This window comes from Zootoca vivipara, chromosome 2, assembly GCF_963506605.1.
Source record: "Zootoca vivipara chromosome 2, rZooViv1.1, whole genome shotgun sequence".
NCBI classification, from domain to species: Eukaryota; Metazoa; Chordata; class Lepidosauria; order Squamata; family Lacertidae; genus Zootoca; species Zootoca vivipara.
This window is the reverse complement of record NC_083277.1, coordinates 116,762,138-116,777,917: the sequence shown is the minus strand read 5'-3', so window position 1 is coordinate 116,777,917 and position 15,780 is coordinate 116,762,138. Positions and strand designations below refer to the sequence as shown.

Below are 15,780 nucleotides of genomic sequence, written 5' to 3'. Positions count from 1 at the left end.
GAACTGAGTTCCTGTGAATTCCCCCTGAAAAAAGCCCTGGACCCAAGGTAAATCAACAAAGAGCTCCAGTTACATTGGCATAATCTGAATCCAGATTTTGACCACATCTGTTCATCACCAGCTAAGCATTCTCACAGGTTTGTGTATCAACGTTTGCTTTTTCTCACCTGTAAAATGAACCAAGCGCCTCTTTCCTAACTCTGAACATGCTGAGGACATCAAACGAGTCCCTTTCTCTTGCTTTTCTCTTTTCATCATCACTATAAAAAGGGGAGGCCTTCAAGTCTAGTTTTTATGAAACTGGATTTCCCTACCATTAAATTAGAAGTTACGGGAGAGGTGCTTTTAAGTATAGCTCAGATCTCTGCTCAGCAAAATGGGCAAGCGAACTGGTTAAGCAACACCCCAAGCTAATAAACGGGATGTAAATGGCGATTTGGGGCTGATGAGAGCTGCTCATCGCACAGATAAAAAGAGGGGAAAGTTCCAATTCTGGTTTCAGAGGGAGGGTACCGCCTGTGGATAACTTCCCTGCCTGATCCGGCACACAGAGACACAAGGCACATCATCATCCTTCCTTCCGCTATCCGTCAGCTGCTATGTCTTGCCAGTCATTCCGTGCTAGTACTAGAGGGGGTGGTGCTGTCAGGAATTACAGCTCATCCTCAGCTGTGGTACCAAGGAACGTGAAACGCTACAGTGCCATTAGCACCGTCTCATACAAAGGGGGCAGCAGTGTGGGCCCCCGAGGGCTAGGATTTGGTAGCAGAAGTCTTTCTGGTGCTTCGTCCTGCAGGCCCAGAATTGCTGTTGGCAGCCACCGCCCAGTGAGATATGGATACGGTCTGGGGGGCCCTGGTCTTGGATATGGCTATGGTACTTCCAGCTTTGGCTACAGGGTTGGCGGAGTCAGCGGGACTTGCTCACCAGGCATTGCGCCTGTCACGGTCAACCCTCACCTCCTCCAGCCTCTCCACCTGGACATTGACCCCAGCGTCCAAATGGTGAAGCAACAGGAGAAAGAGCAGCTGAAGACCCTCAACAACAAATTTGCTTCATTCATTGACAAGGTGAGTCATCAGCAAGAAAGCATGGGGTTGGTGGCATTCAACTAAGTTTTACTCAGAGTATACCCAATGAAGTTAATGGACCTGACTTATTGATTTCAGCAGGTCTACTCTGAGGAAAACTTATTTGAATACCATCAAGGCATGTCCCAATGGGGAAAAGAGAATGAAACCATGTTTTACAGCAGAAAATTTTTGACATGGGAATATTTTGGGTAATTCGTAATTCCCTAGTAAGGAGCCTTGCTGCCTTGAAACACATTGGATGTTACTTTTGGACTGATGGTTATTTTGAAAGTCTCAAAGTGAGCCAGCTTAGCTCAGTGGTTCTATCGACCAACACATTGCTTGGATCCCCCAGATGCTTCCAGCGGTTTCAGATTCTGATTCTACTGCCCTAAAGAAGGCATGAAGCCAGTGGCGCTGACTGCCTTTTTTTCAACAACAATAACAGCTCTCAAAGCACCTTTGGGAGGAAGAACATTAAGTGGCCTCATCCATCTAAATCAGGGGTATGGAACCCAACAGAGGCTGCTGGACTTCAGCCCCAGCCAGCAAGACCAATGGTCAAGGATGATGGGAGTTGTAGTCCAACAATAACTGGAGGGAGGGCCACAGCTTCCTGCTGTGTTGCCAGGGTCTCAGATAGAATTCTTTACCCACTTTGCTCACCTGAGGGTGATCCTTTAAATTGATATGTCAGGAATTGAGCCTGGGGCGTGCCAGATACAAAACACTTGCTCTACTACAGAGCTACGATCCACTGTTACTTTCTGTTGTGCTACAGTCTCTCTCCTCTTCTTTCTGTAGTTTTGTGGTATGGCCTTCTTGGTCTTCTCTGCCACCCATTCCATGTTGGTGCTGATAGGGCAGTGGGTTAGCATGTGGCAGCAGTTTTAGCCCAATTGCCTTAGGGCGCAAGTGGTTGCTAAAGGTTAAACCTAAGCAATTAACACCTGTATTCCCAGTGACCATGGTTCTAGGGAGTACCTTGATCCACCCTCTAAAGGGTGTAACACAACCTTAGTATAAAGCTATGGCATTTTCACAAGAGCAGAGATGTGAGGAACTTGAACTTTGAGTCTTCCGTACGCAAAGTAGTAGAATGGGTTCTACTACTTAAATCCAAATCCCAATTTCAGAACATTGGATTTCTGTACACACTGGCCAAAATATTAGGTCCTACATCACTGGAAGAAAGCTGGAAATGTCTCACCCAAATTGACACATTTGGAGGACACATCCCAGTATTCTGTACAACTTTGTCCCATGGGTAGACACAGAACTTTTCCATATGATTGGTGGGTAGAGAGCATTGTAAGAGGGGGTAAATGTTCTCATGCAACTATTGCTTTGGGCATGGAGATCAGGAATTAGGGGAAGTAGTTTTTTCTATTAAAAATATATATTTATTTATTGCTTGCAGCAATTTAATATGCCCAAGCAGTAGACTATAAACATAGTCAGGGTAGGATCTCAAAGACCAGGGGTCCAAAATCCCACTCAGCTATGATACAGCATAGTTCTGGGCACCACAGTTTAAGGACATTAACAAACTAGAACATGTCCAAGAGACATAGCTGCCAAGTTTTCCCTTTTCTCGCGAGGAAGCCTATTCAGCACAAGGGAAAATCCCTTTTAAAAAGGGATAACTTGGCAGCTATGCCAAGAGAGGGCAAGAAACATTTGGATGGGGCCTGGAGACCAAGTCCTATGAGGAAACGTTGAAGGAGTTAGGTATGCTTAACTTAGAAAAGAGATCATTGCGGCCACATCCATACCATATATTTAGGGCACTATTATACCACTTTAACAGTCATGGCTTCCTCTAAAAATGTTTGTTATGGGTGCTGAGAGTTGTAAGGAGAATCCTATTCCCCTTCACATTTCCCAGAGTTCCCTGGGAAGAGGGATTTATTCTTAGACCACTCTAGCACATAGCTGCCAAGTTATCCCTTTTTTTCAGGGATTTTCCATTATGCTGAATAGGCTTCCTCGCGAGAAAAGGGAAAACTTGGCAGCTATGCTCTAGCAGCACCTCAACACACCAAACTACAGAAAGTTATTTGAGATGTGGCTGCAAAGCCAAATTTGAGTAGATAGGGTTTGAGTGTTCCATATACTCCATTATCCTGTCTCCATGCTGGAGGGAGATATACCTAAGGTGGTAGGAAGGTGAAGGGCTGTTGGAATAGGGCATGTGCAAATAAATACACAGGTTTTTGTCTACTAAGTTTCATCATAACAACCGTTGTTTTGTGGGCGGGGGGGAGCTAGGTGCGCTTCTTGGAGCAACAAAACAAGGTGCTGGAGACAAAATGGAGCTTACTGCAAGAGCAGAAACGAGTAAGGAGCAACATAGAGCCCTTGTTTGATGCCTTTATCAATAACCTGAGGAAGCACCTGGAGGCCCTCGGATGCGACCGAAGTAAGCTGGAGACTGACCTGACCAACTCAAGAGATGTACTGGAAGATTACAGGAGAAAGTAAGTGACACAGCATGTTTTCTGAAGTTGCATAAGCTTCATTTGAAGAAGAAAAAGCTTTTTTTGTGGGGTATTCTGCTACACGTGAACACCCTACAAAGAGGCCCTTAATATATGCAGCTCCTCCAAAGTTTAGTGACACATAGCTGGTTGAAATAAATTAAATCTCTTTATTGCCACTCTGAGTCAACAGATTTTGCTTATGCAAAGTTTGAAGATGTTGCTTCTGTGAAGTATTCCCTCAGAAGCAGCCATTTTAAAGGCCCAGATAAACCCCACTTGCCGCTGTTTCTGCATGCAAAGCAAAGTTGATTGATCCACATGCACTGAGGCGAAACGCATTAAGCTATCCTGCAAAGACTTCACCCTTCCCTCCAGGACACACAAGGCTTATGCAGTGCAGCATAGATATCTGTTGGGTCTGTATATTTAATATCAGGGTGTGATCTGAAGGTTCATGAGATCACCACCTTGCTGAAGCTGAGCAGGTCTGTGCCTAGTTAAGACCTATCTGGGTGACCACCAGGAAACCACATCGCTGATGCTTTGGGTTCTCATGATGGAAGGAAAGCAGGATAATAAGAAAACTAAATACATAAGTGTGGTAGATCCCTCTCCCTGGCTCCTGTGTTCTGATGGGAAGTTCAGGAGGCCCATTCCCCCGTTTCATGCATTATCCTCTTCCTGTCTTTATGAGAGGGATAGCTTGACTTGAGAAACATTTGTCCTCCATGAGCTGTTGCACTCCAGCATGGACAATGGTCAGGGATGGTGGGAGCTGTGGTCCAGCTACTTCTGGAGGGCCACAGGTTCTTCCCCCCTGGTCTAAAAAGGATCCATATTCCCACGCCTAATTAAAGAACTAGACCCTTAGCCAAAGCTACATTCCCAGTCTCATACAAGAAATTAGATGATAGCTCTGCCAAAGAACATAGCACTGGTACATCTTGATTTACTGAACTTTGCAGAAATGGTGTTCTTTTACAAGTTGAAGGACTGGAAGAGCTGTTGCTGCTGGGTTGGAGACAAGGCTGCAGGAACCTGTACCCATCACACAGCTACTCCTGTTGCGTGTTCAGACCTTTAAACCTCCCCCTTAAATATATTCACACAAGACTCAAATTTTTGGTTCGGTTTTTGGAAGAATTTAGGCCACAACTTTATTGATTACATCAGGTGAGTGGTTGCATAGGCTCTGGTTCGACTAGCTCCCTGCACCATTGCAGGTAGCGCTGACCCAGGGCACCAGCATAGGTCAGCCAAGGGTGAACACCTGGAATGGCAGAAAGCCGGGGACATGTTATGTCCACCACTCAGCTGTCCCCCTGGACTCAGGCATGGGCACAACCCCCTCACAGGGTTGACTAAACCAAGTTGAGTCCCTTGATTCCTTTAACGGAATACCCTTCGCATAGGGATGGCGAGAGCGTTTCCCCATCCCTATCACCTGAACCAGAGCCTATCACAACCTTTCAAGTTGTGACAATTTGCTATGTGGCAGGCAAAACCCAAATGGCACCAGCCAATCAGCCAAGTGGCGAAAATTCCTGCCGTTTGTCTGTCCCAATGACAGACGGCACACGGTGGCATAGCAAGGTCAAGTGTGCACGCCCTAAATATAGGGAGAGGTGGGTGGGTGTTCTGATGCACTGACCAAGAAAGAAAGCTCAGGGTCATGTGCATTGGCATATATAGGTCCCTTGATCCATTTGGCTAGTGTCTCATTGGTCAGATTAAACCTGGCAACAAGGGACCTACCAATCGGGTGTTGTGGCTATCCAATTGTACCCACCCACAACACAAGGGTTTGGTTGTCAGGTCTCACCACAGCACGTGCCCTCTTTGAGCGAGGACATGATCTACACCTTACAAGGACATTGGTGCAACTGCAGGCAGCCCATCCACTTAATAGACTACAGTATAGTGCAAACATAACTTTTATATGCAATGAGAAACAAAAAATATAATGTGTGACTTTGTTGAGATATTCACTGTATTGCAGTGGTCTGGAACCAAACCCGCAATATCTCTTCTTTGAACTATAGGAAAAACCCATTTGCTGTGCTGTTCAAATGTCACACCCTTTTTGCAGTGTAAGAATAGGGCCAGTTTTGGACCGTTGCTATTTTGCAGTATGAATCCATCAAGCGCCAGCAAATTCAAGTTGCGCAAATAAAGTGGATTTGGTGCTCTTGGGCAACGGATCTGCTTCACACAAAATATGTAGTAAGGAAACCGATTGGAAAATGCACTGTGAAAGGTGGGATAAAGACAATGTTGAGTGATGTCATATGCCCTCAGTGCAAACAACTCAGAATGAATGTCAATACGCAGTAGGGAATAGGATAAGCTCTGCACAAATCTTGTGCAATCAGATGAGGGTGAATACTCCGTACACTTGTCCAGAACTGATCCACTTTCTCTCCAGGTATGAAGAGGAGTGCAACGGACGAACCCGTGCTGAGAACGAATTTGTAACACTTAAAAAGGTAAGTGATGCACAGCTTGATTGAAATAAATGAGCATGGGGCAGAGGAAGTCAAACCATTGGCCCATGTCATCTACACTGACTGGCAACAGCTGTCCTTGGGTTTCAGGCAGAGGACATTTCCAGCTTCACCTTGAGATCATGCCGTGGATATGGCCCTTCTCCAGTGACATCTCTTCTTTCTGGTGTTGGATATAAAAAGTGTCCATTTACTAGTGGTTTATCTAAAGGCAGAGATGTGACTGGAGGTCCTCTTTCCAAGTTTCAACGCTGTAAAGATTGGTTTGCAGGTTTTTGAGAAAGAATAAGTCAGGCACAGGGACCCAGGTGGCGCTGTGGTTAAATCACTGAGCCTAGGGCTTGCTGATCAGAAGGTCGGCGGTTCGAATCCCTGTGACGGGGTGAGCTCCTGTTGCTTGGTCCCAGCTCCTGCCAACCTAGCAGTTCGAAAGCACGTCAAAATGCAAGTAGATAAATAGGAACCGCTACAGCGGGAAGGTAAACGGTGTTTCCATGTGCTGCTCTGGTTTGCCAGAAGCGGCTTTGTCATGCTGGCCACATGACCTGGAAGCTATATGCCGGCTCCCTCGGCCAATAATGCGAGATGAGCGCGCAACCCCAGAGTCGGTCACGACTGGACCTAATGGTCAGGGGTCCCTTTACCTTTAAGTCAGGCACAGCCAGTACTTTTTTTCTGGGGGTACGCAGGGGTACGCATACCCCTAAACATTTTGTGAATCTAAGTTTGGCCTCATTGAGGGGCAGTATTTCAATATGAGTAGGAAAAAGAGAGTACCCCTAAACATTTATTTTTTATAGAAAAAAAGCAGTGGGCACAGCAATGTTGGGATGCTCAGGACCTGCTTCATGAGGTGACTTCCTCGGTCTGTCTAATGGTAGGACCAGTCCTGGGGTACAGCAGAGGGGGAAGCAGAATTGTATGTTGAGTATACAGGCAGGCAAATAGATTGGAGAATAAGATGGTAAGTGCAGGTAACGGGGAAGTATCTAAAGAGGTACCCAGTCTGCTGCCCAGATTTTAAAAAACAAAACAAAACAGGCTTCACCTGTGATGATTCATAGCTAGGCCATAAGGAACCAATGGGGTACCGAAGCCATGTTGAGGCATGGAGGGATAATACAATTCTAGCCCTCTCCGGACAGAAGATGATACTCAAGGAGTGAGCCAAAGCTTCCTCATTCCTGAGAATGAAGAACGAGATGGTTCTTCCCCAAGGACCCAACCAGATTGGCAGGTGTATCTGACTTCAGCACTGGTGAAAGGACAGTTCCCTCCATGGCACAAGAGGAGACTGAATTGCATAAAATGGTCTCATCCAACAAGGGTCTTTTCTCTAGTAAGAACTGAGCATGCTCAGTGGCCATGGGATGTTGATAGGGTATCAAAGGGGGGAAATGGAATGGAGTGGCTGAAATCCCAAACAACAAGCACTGTTGGAGGTCCCACTTGTATTTGCTTCAAACAGGCTTCCTGCTCCGCTGCATGAAATGTTGGGTATGGGCCATTATCAAAGTACTCTACCAATGGCCCACTGTTGTGTTCTGGGAAATTGTAATTTAAAAAACACCCTGTCTTACCATATGTTTAACTGGTCCCTAGGATGTTGACTGCATATACATGAACAAGGCTGACCTGGGAGCGAAAGTGGAAAGCTTAATCGAGGAGATCAGCTTTCTGAGATGCTTGTACGAGGCGGTAATGGCATTTCCTAATCTGCAATACACATGTAGCCCACTTTTTATTGATTAATTTAGTAAAGCCTATATTCCTTTAAACAGCAACAGCAACCATGAGAATGTATGGTAATAGAAGAGGGGGAAAATCTAAGTTAGCCACTATACAGAGGCATTTAAACATATGTTCGATGAACCCATTTGATTTTTCAGAAGCATGACCAAACTTCAGGTATGTTAAGTCAATGCATAGTATTCAACCTTATGCAGCTGAAGCTGATCACACACACACACACACACACACATCTATGGTGAAAATTGGCAACCCACAGGCCAGATCTATAGCTGCCAAGTTCTCCCTTTTTTAAAGGGAAATTCCCTTATGCTGAATAGGCTTCCTCGTGAGAAATGGGAAAACTTGGCAGCTATGGCCAGATCTAGTCTGTCTTGTTTGAGACTGAAGCTTACTGGAGTCTCCCAGGCAAGCATGGACGAAGTCCAAGATAGGCCAGTCAGGACCATAGACTGCCCACTGCAGTACCTGATTACAAGTTCAAACTGGATGCCGGCAAAATGACACCCAGAGCACTTGGAATGTCTCCCTAGCATAAATCCGGAGCAAGGTGCAAGCTTTAAGTGGCCTTGCTGTCTGGAGAGTATCTCACACTCCGTCTCCTTAGGGGAAACTGATAGGCACTGCCTCCTCCAATGGAGCTGGGAAATTTCCTTATGCCCCTGGATATGGCGTGATAGTGGAGGGGTGGCTCCAGAACTGCAGGACATTCTGCGGGCAAATAATGTAAGTCAGAAGAGCGATAGGGTTACCTTCTCAAGCAGAGAGGATGGAGGCATCACCAGACCTAAGTTCCCCTACTGCAAGGGGTCTCTAGTGTGGAGCTTTATCTGGCCTCTGATCACTTCATTACATTTTAATTCATGCGTGCTGAAGATTTTTTAAGCATTCTCTCTCCCCCTGCCCCTTCTTATACAGCTCTGTGCCTTGCTGTGTATTCCACATTTGTTTGGTTGCATTACTCTTTCTTCCCCAATGGCAAAGAATCTCTTTAGCAATCTATTTCTGGAGCCTTTCAGAAAGTTAACAATGCCTAACCTAATAATAATAATAATAATAATAATAATAATAATAATAATAATATTTTTATTATTTATACCCCACCCAAATGGCTGGGTTTTCCCAGACACTCTGGGAGGCTCCCAACAGAATATAAAAAATACAATAAAACATCAAACATTCAAAACTTCCCTAAACAGGGCTGCCTTCAGATGTCTTGTAAAAGTCAGATAGTTGTTTATTTCATTGACATCTGATGGGAGGGCATTCCACGGGGGGGGGGGGCACTGCTGAGAAGGCCCTCTGCCTGGTTCCCTGTAACCTCACTTCTCGCAGGGAGGGAACTGCCAGAAGGCCCTCAGAGCTGGACCTCAGTGTCTGGGCTGAACGATGGGGGTGGAGACGCTCCTTCAGGTATACTAGGCCGAGGCCATTTAGGGATTTATAGGTCAGCACCAACACTTTGAATTGTGCTTGGAAATGTACTGAGACCAAGGACCACATTCACCCATGGCCAAACTTCAGGCAGGATGGGCACATGCCAGCAGTTGGTGTGGTCAAGAGGGGGTGTACCCGTCACACGCCCACATGTATTTTCTTGCACGCACGCACGCACGCACGCACACACACACACACACACACACACACAGAGAGAGAGAGAGAGAGAGAGAGAGAGAGAGAGAGAGAGAGAGAGGATACACACAGGCAGAGACAAACACACACAAACAAACACAGAAGCACGCAGCTTTCCAACCTCAGCTGATTTCATACAGAACAGCTGAGGAGGCAGGCCTATCACTGCCCTTTCTACTCATCAAATGTTTGATCTGAATAAAGGTTCTGGGCTCCACTGTGTCTGCTTTAACACCCCTCCCCTTTCTTTGCTGCAGCCAGCAAAAATGGTGGGATATTGGGGATGGGAGAGTGCATCAGGCCTTTGACCTGGGGGTTAATCACCCCGCCTTATACCATCCCAACACATGTGGATCCCATACTGCTATGTCATGCAAATGAAATCCAAGATGGGACTGGTTTGTTCCAGTCCCCCAGGCCCAGCTTCTGAATAAGAGTGGGCCTTGAGAATACAGAAAATGGTCATCTAATAATAACATATCCTCCAATATTTCTCTTAGGAAAATAGGAGCATCCTATTTAATAATAATAATAATAATAATAATAATAATAATAATAATAATAATATTTATACTCCCCAGCCACTCTGGATGGCTTCCAAGATATATAAAAACATAACAAAACATCGACCATTTTTTTAAAAAACCTTCCCTATGCAGGGCTGCCTTTAGATGGCTTGGGGGTTGGATAACTCCATACTCTCCAACATTTCTCCAATGAAAATAGGGACATCCTAAGGAAAAGTGGGACATTCTGGGGTCAAATCAGAAAACAGGACAGCTTCTGCAAATCTGGGACTGTCCCAGGAAATTAGGGGCACTCGGAGGGACTGTAATAACAGGTGGGAGAGGAATCTCATACCTAGCTTCTTACAGGAACTCCAGGAACTCCATGCCTGCATCTCAGATACCTCTGTTATTGTGCAAATGGATAACAGCCGAGCCCTAGATTTGGATGACATTATTGCTGAGGTCAAAGCCCAGTATGAAGACATCGCAAGCAGGAGCCGCTTTGAGGCAGAGTCATGGTACCAGTGCAAGGTGAGATTTAGATTTCTCTGAGAGGAAAGGATAGTTGATATTGTACTGTATATGTTAGCAGAGAAAGTTCAAAACTGAAATCACTAGCTGCTCCTGGAGCATTGTTGAAACATTTTCTGTCTTGATGGTTAAGAGAATGCTGTTCACAGGTACAGTCAGATAGATACTGATTGCATTGTTGATGTTTAAATAAAAACTTTTTTCTAAGATGATGTTTTAATAAAGCTTTATTTTTTTATTTTTAAGATGTATAGGAATATTGGTGTGTTTAAAAATGTGCTGCCATCTATGGTAAATTGTTGCCTAACATGAACATTACTGAAACTTCAGTGAACTTTAGTAAACCATAGATTATTAAGAGGGAAGAGTTGCTTGGATAATTATGAAGTCTAACTTGGTAGGACCCAGGTGGCGCTGTGGGTTAAACCACAGAGTCTAGGGCTTGCTGATCAGAAGGTCGGCGGTTCGAATCCCTGCAATGGGGTGAACTTCCATTGCTCGGTCCCAGCTCCTGCCCACCTAGCAGTTCGAAAGCACATCCAAGTGCAAGTAGATAAATAGGTGCCGCCCTGGCGGGAAGGTAAACGGCGTTTCCGTGCGCTGCTCTGGTTCGCCAGAAGCAGCTTTGTTATGCTGGCCACATGACCCGGAAGCTGTCTGCGGACAAACGCCGGCTCCCTCGGCCTATAGAGCGAGATGAGCTCCGCAACCCCAGAGTCGGACACGACTGGACCTGATGGTCAGGGGCCCCTTTACCCTTTACCTTTAACTGTTCCAGAAGGTATTTCACATGTCGTGTTTTCTTTCTAAGTATGAAGAGATGAGGGCAACAGCTGGCAAGCACTGTGACAACCTACGTGACACAAAGAACGAGATCATGGAGTTGAACCGTGTGATGCAGAGACGGAAGGCTGAAATTGACAGTGCCAAAGGGCAGGTAACTCTAGGCCACTTTTGTGTGGGTGTCTGCCACAGTTATACCAGTTTGTGCCTGGAAGAAACTCCTGATATGCACAGTGAGCTGAGGGAAGAAATGACGGCTGAGCAGCCTCACCCTCCAATTCTCCATGCTATTTGTGGGCAGGAAAATTGAGGGGTGCGCTTTGCTGAATATTGTTGGCATGGGATGTGATATTCGTTTCTCAATAAATAATGTTCTGGGAATTTTTTTAGCCAGCTCTTAATGTTGAAGAAACTCTATTGTTTGTTTATATAGAGATGAAAGCAAAGGGTGAAGGCAAGAGGACCGGAAGGAGTAGGAGCCACAGTATCTATTAGCTAATAAACAGGCACCGGGCAGTTCCAGAGCTACCTAAATTCATCAAGGTTGCAGCTTCGCGTGCTTTCAGATCACACATTTGGGACTATATTGACAGAAAGAAGAAATATAGTTAATTAAAAACAAAAACAACATGGCAAAAGCCTGATCAACTTTCTGTTAACTACCCCAAAACCTCCCACAGATATTTCACCTGAGCAGAATCCTCAGAATTAATTTCCAGTTTTGCTCTAGGCAAGATTTGGGGGGGGGGATTTTCATGTTTCCTGCTACAAACTGTATAAATGAAGAGGAATCTCCCTGGCGCAACAGAGAGTCTTGACTTGACTTGTGTAATTCTTGCAAAGATGGTACAATAGCTGCCTCTCTGGGATCTCCAGAACTCATTTCATATCTATACCGGTACTTCAATGTGAAGAGTTTTAGGTTCCACTATCAGTCACTCTCATTACAGTCCCTCTAGAGCAGGGATGGGGAACCTCAGGCCTGGTGGGGGGGGGGGCAAAAGTGACCCTCCAGCCTTCTCCATCTGGCCCTCAGGACTTTCCCGAGGCCACATCTGCTCCCTGACTATGCTTTGCATCCTGCTGAAGATTGTTTTGGCCTGACTTGAATGTGTCCTTGATCTCTTGGTTGGCTGGATGGAGGATACAGAAGGGTGTGTAAATGTGCATAGAAACTACCCTACTGTACAGAGATAACATCTGCACTCCTTGCACAACCTTCTTTTGCCTCTGTCTCCATCCACCACTGTTTCCCAGAAGGGGATGTGGTTCTCGGGCTGCAAAAGTCTCCTTTAGAACTTTAGCCCTAATGTCAACTTTATCCACGGTAGCTTAAATTGTTCAGCCCAATGGATGAGAATGTGTCGGGATTATGTCTCTGGGTTTTGCCTCTGCAGCGCAGCAAACTGGAGGCTGCCATTGCAGAAGCAGAAGATCGTGGAGAGATGGCCCTCAAAGATGCTAAGTGCAAGCTAACAGAGCTAGAAGATGCCCTGATGAAGGCCAAAGGAGACATGGCCCGACAGCTGCGGGAATACCAAGAGCTCATGAATGTCAAGTTGGCCCTGGATATTGAGATTGCCACCTACAGGAAGCTGTTGGAAGGAGAGGAGAGCAGGTGGGTTGATTGTTTCGATGCAAAGTGCACACACCGAGTTGGATCCAGAGATCGTCGCATGTAGAATAGGCCCACTGAAATCACTGGGACTTTTGCTAGTCATTACTACCGGTAACAAGTCCCATAGATTTCCTGAGGTCTATGCCAGACTAGCCAACATGGTGCTCTATGGATGTTGCTGGGCTCCAACATCCACCATCCCCAGCAAGCCTGGCCAATGGTCAGGGATAATTGGATGCTGTAATCCAGCAACATCTGGAGAACCCCATGTTCTGATCTTATCTCATCATGAACCAACTCTTGAGGGCCACCATTTGGAAACTGATTTCAACTGCAACATGTGGTGAGCCACATGAACCAAGAGAAGGGGGGATCACTTCAGCTCAGAATTCAACATCCATGATACAATGGAAATATGATTCTTTCCCATTCTCTCTGAACAGGTTGTGTGGTGAAGGGGTCTGCCCCGTGAATATTTGTAAGTTGTACCTTGCTTTCTATATTTTCACTTTTGTTGTGGATCTCTCTCGAGTTTTGAACTAACGAAGTCTGTGTTGTGTTTCCTTGTTATTGTTGCAGCAGTGTGTCGGACCCAGGGAGGAGCTGCGTATGATTCTGATCCTTGTATCGGAGGGGGATATGCTTCCAGCAGCAGGACCATAGTCCGAGGAGGAGGGATTGTTGGAAGAAGCATCATGGCTGGTGGCAGTGAACTGGGTGCCCCTTGCCTATCAGTTGGGGCACACGGTGCTGGAAGTGCAAAAAGCTCTAATGTCAAATTTGTGTCCACTTCCACTTCTTTTAGAACAAAATATTAAAACGAAAACAAAAAAGGAGCATTCTGAAGGGGGAACGCGGTGCTTCAGCGGGGACACCTAAGCCTTCTAGAAGAGCATTTAGGGCTACTCTGCATACTCCTTTCTTTAGCCAGGTATGCACACCTGGTAGGGATGGGTGAGACATTCGTTCACATTAAAATGCAAACCTACCTAATTCACAGTTCTTGAAGCAACATGTGAATTGAAACACAGCTGTCCTTAAAATCTGCACTTCTCTGAGTCTTGATATGTTGTTCTCCAACGCACACAAATGACACCCAAAAGCATGCAACAAAGCATGTGTTATGGGAAAGTGCACACAAAACTTCATTCCTTGGGGTTATATATTAGGTGAAATGCAGATGAAAATGCACCTTAATTTTCAGGAGGTCTTTTTTGTTTAGTTTTTTTAAAAAAGGGTTGCAGACTGGTGTAGAAATGGGAAGAACTGAACTTTGGGTGCGGGGGGGGGGGGGAGCACCTGAGACCAATCAAAACATTTCTATCCCTATCACCTAGTTACAAAATATATGTGGACTGTGTTAAATATGCACAGTGCGTGGTAGTATTATGCACTCCACCTTTTTTTTTTTTTTTGGCCTTCCAGCAGGGAATCACATCTTTCCCCGCAACCACTCACAAGACCCCCAACTGACAGTATAATGCAGAACATACCCACCCCAAACTTCTTTGCTGACTTCGTCCTGGTGGGCAAGCTGTTTTCCACCATTACAAATCAGCTATAAAAAAGCTTTTGATAAGCTTCTGGGGAACTCTGACATTCCTCAAGAGCAGAGTATGTAAACAATTGTTCTTTGCAATAAGCAAGGATTTGATTTTGTGGGGATCCCTTGGATAGAGGAATGCTAAGTGGTGGCTAACTTCTTCAGATCATTTCATGCACACCAATGGAGCAACTACACACATGCAAAAACTGTCATTTTTTAGCTTACCACACTGTCAGCTAGCTGCATTCCTTTATTCAATATACAAGTAGAGGTGGGGACATTGCTGATTATTCCTCCTGCTGTCCCCGTGGTTTGCGTATCTCTTGGATTAATTTCTGTATTTTCCAATAAACCTATACAGCAGCACATGGCCTACAGTGTGATGGTATATTAGCTTTATGAAAAAGATGCAAGGCTCCATAATAATAATAATATTTTTGTGATGCGAGTCCCAGCCGGATCCTATAATATATACTAATAGCAAGTCATTCTTCAAGGTGTGAATCTTTATGTAACCAAAATAGCACCACCTATGCACAAGAGGGAGGTAATCTGCAAGTTTGGGGAAATCCCAAGGTTTGCAGAAGTACAGAAAAACAAGTCTGGGGGTTGAGACTAAAATCATTTTGGTAAGGACTGAGCATGCATAGTGGGTATGCAGTGTTGACTGCCTGTTGGGGAGGGGCAGGGGAGAATTGAATGGGAGAATCATGGAAAAAGAGTTTGGCTTGCTGGGTGGCATTCTGAACAGGAGCCTAACATACTGCAACATTTTGTTGTAGGTTCTGCATATTCTCTTTCGAGTAGAGTATCCACAAACCTTTTTCAAAGCTTTGAATATGTGAAATGCCTCTGTGTCTAAAAACACATGATAGGCAGAGTTCTTTCCCCACAAATTTAGGTAACCACAGCCAATCTTCTACACCCTTTCAGGATCAGAGTGCACCTTTCTTTAGTCACTGGCTGTTTTCTTACAACAATTCAGAGTTGATGAACACTTACTTATAAGGCTGCTGGCATCATGTTCCTGTACTAGAAAAAACCCTAAACACCTGCTTAGTGGAGGGCAGTCTTTATGGGGCTACAGTGTCACACTAGTGTGCAGCCTCTCGCTGCTCTCATGCCTGGTATAGTTTTGCTTCTGGTACTACCCCCCCCCCATGGGGGGGAAGTAATTTTGGGTGGCAGATAAGTGGGTGGATCCAATTCTGTGCCACAACCAAGTCCAAGAACCCACATGCCCAGGTGTGCCATCCCTCCCCACTCTCCCCGTGCCTTTGCCACTAGTCACACTTGTGGGAGGGTCTGTAGGCCAGTGGTAGATTATTTGTCTTGCATGCAAAAAGTAACAG

The 15,780-nt window shown here is 45.4% G+C and overlaps 1 protein-coding gene across 1 annotated transcript; it reads left to right on the top strand.

Moving 5' to 3' along the window:
- Positions 1–599: 599 nt before the first annotated feature.
- On the top strand, positions 600–13,700 carry LOC118077375 (keratin, type II cytoskeletal cochleal-like). Its single transcript, XM_035101009.2, has 9 exons — positions 600–1,070; positions 3,345–3,553; positions 5,982–6,042; positions 7,663–7,758; positions 10,317–10,481; positions 11,293–11,418; positions 12,662–12,882; positions 13,326–13,360; positions 13,462–13,700. Exons 1-9 carry the CDS (start codon positions 600–602, stop codon positions 13,698–13,700), a joined length of 1,623 nt encoding a protein of 540 aa, XP_034956900.2.
- The last annotated feature ends 2,080 nt before the right edge of the window (positions 13,701–15,780 follow it).

Excerpts from the sequence above, each read along its gene's own strand:
- LOC118077375 (XM_035101009.2), top strand. The coding sequence starts at position 600 with ATGTCTTGCCAGTCATTCCGTGCTAGTACTAGAGGGGGTGGTGCTGTC. Across the intron at positions 6,043-7,662 it reads AATTTGTAACACTTAAAAAG|GATGTTGACTGCATATACAT; the intron begins GTAAGTGATGCA and ends ACTGGTCCCTAG. Across the intron at positions 10,482-11,292 it reads AGTCATGGTACCAGTGCAAG|TATGAAGAGATGAGGGCAAC; the intron begins GTGAGATTTAGA and ends TTTCTTTCTAAG.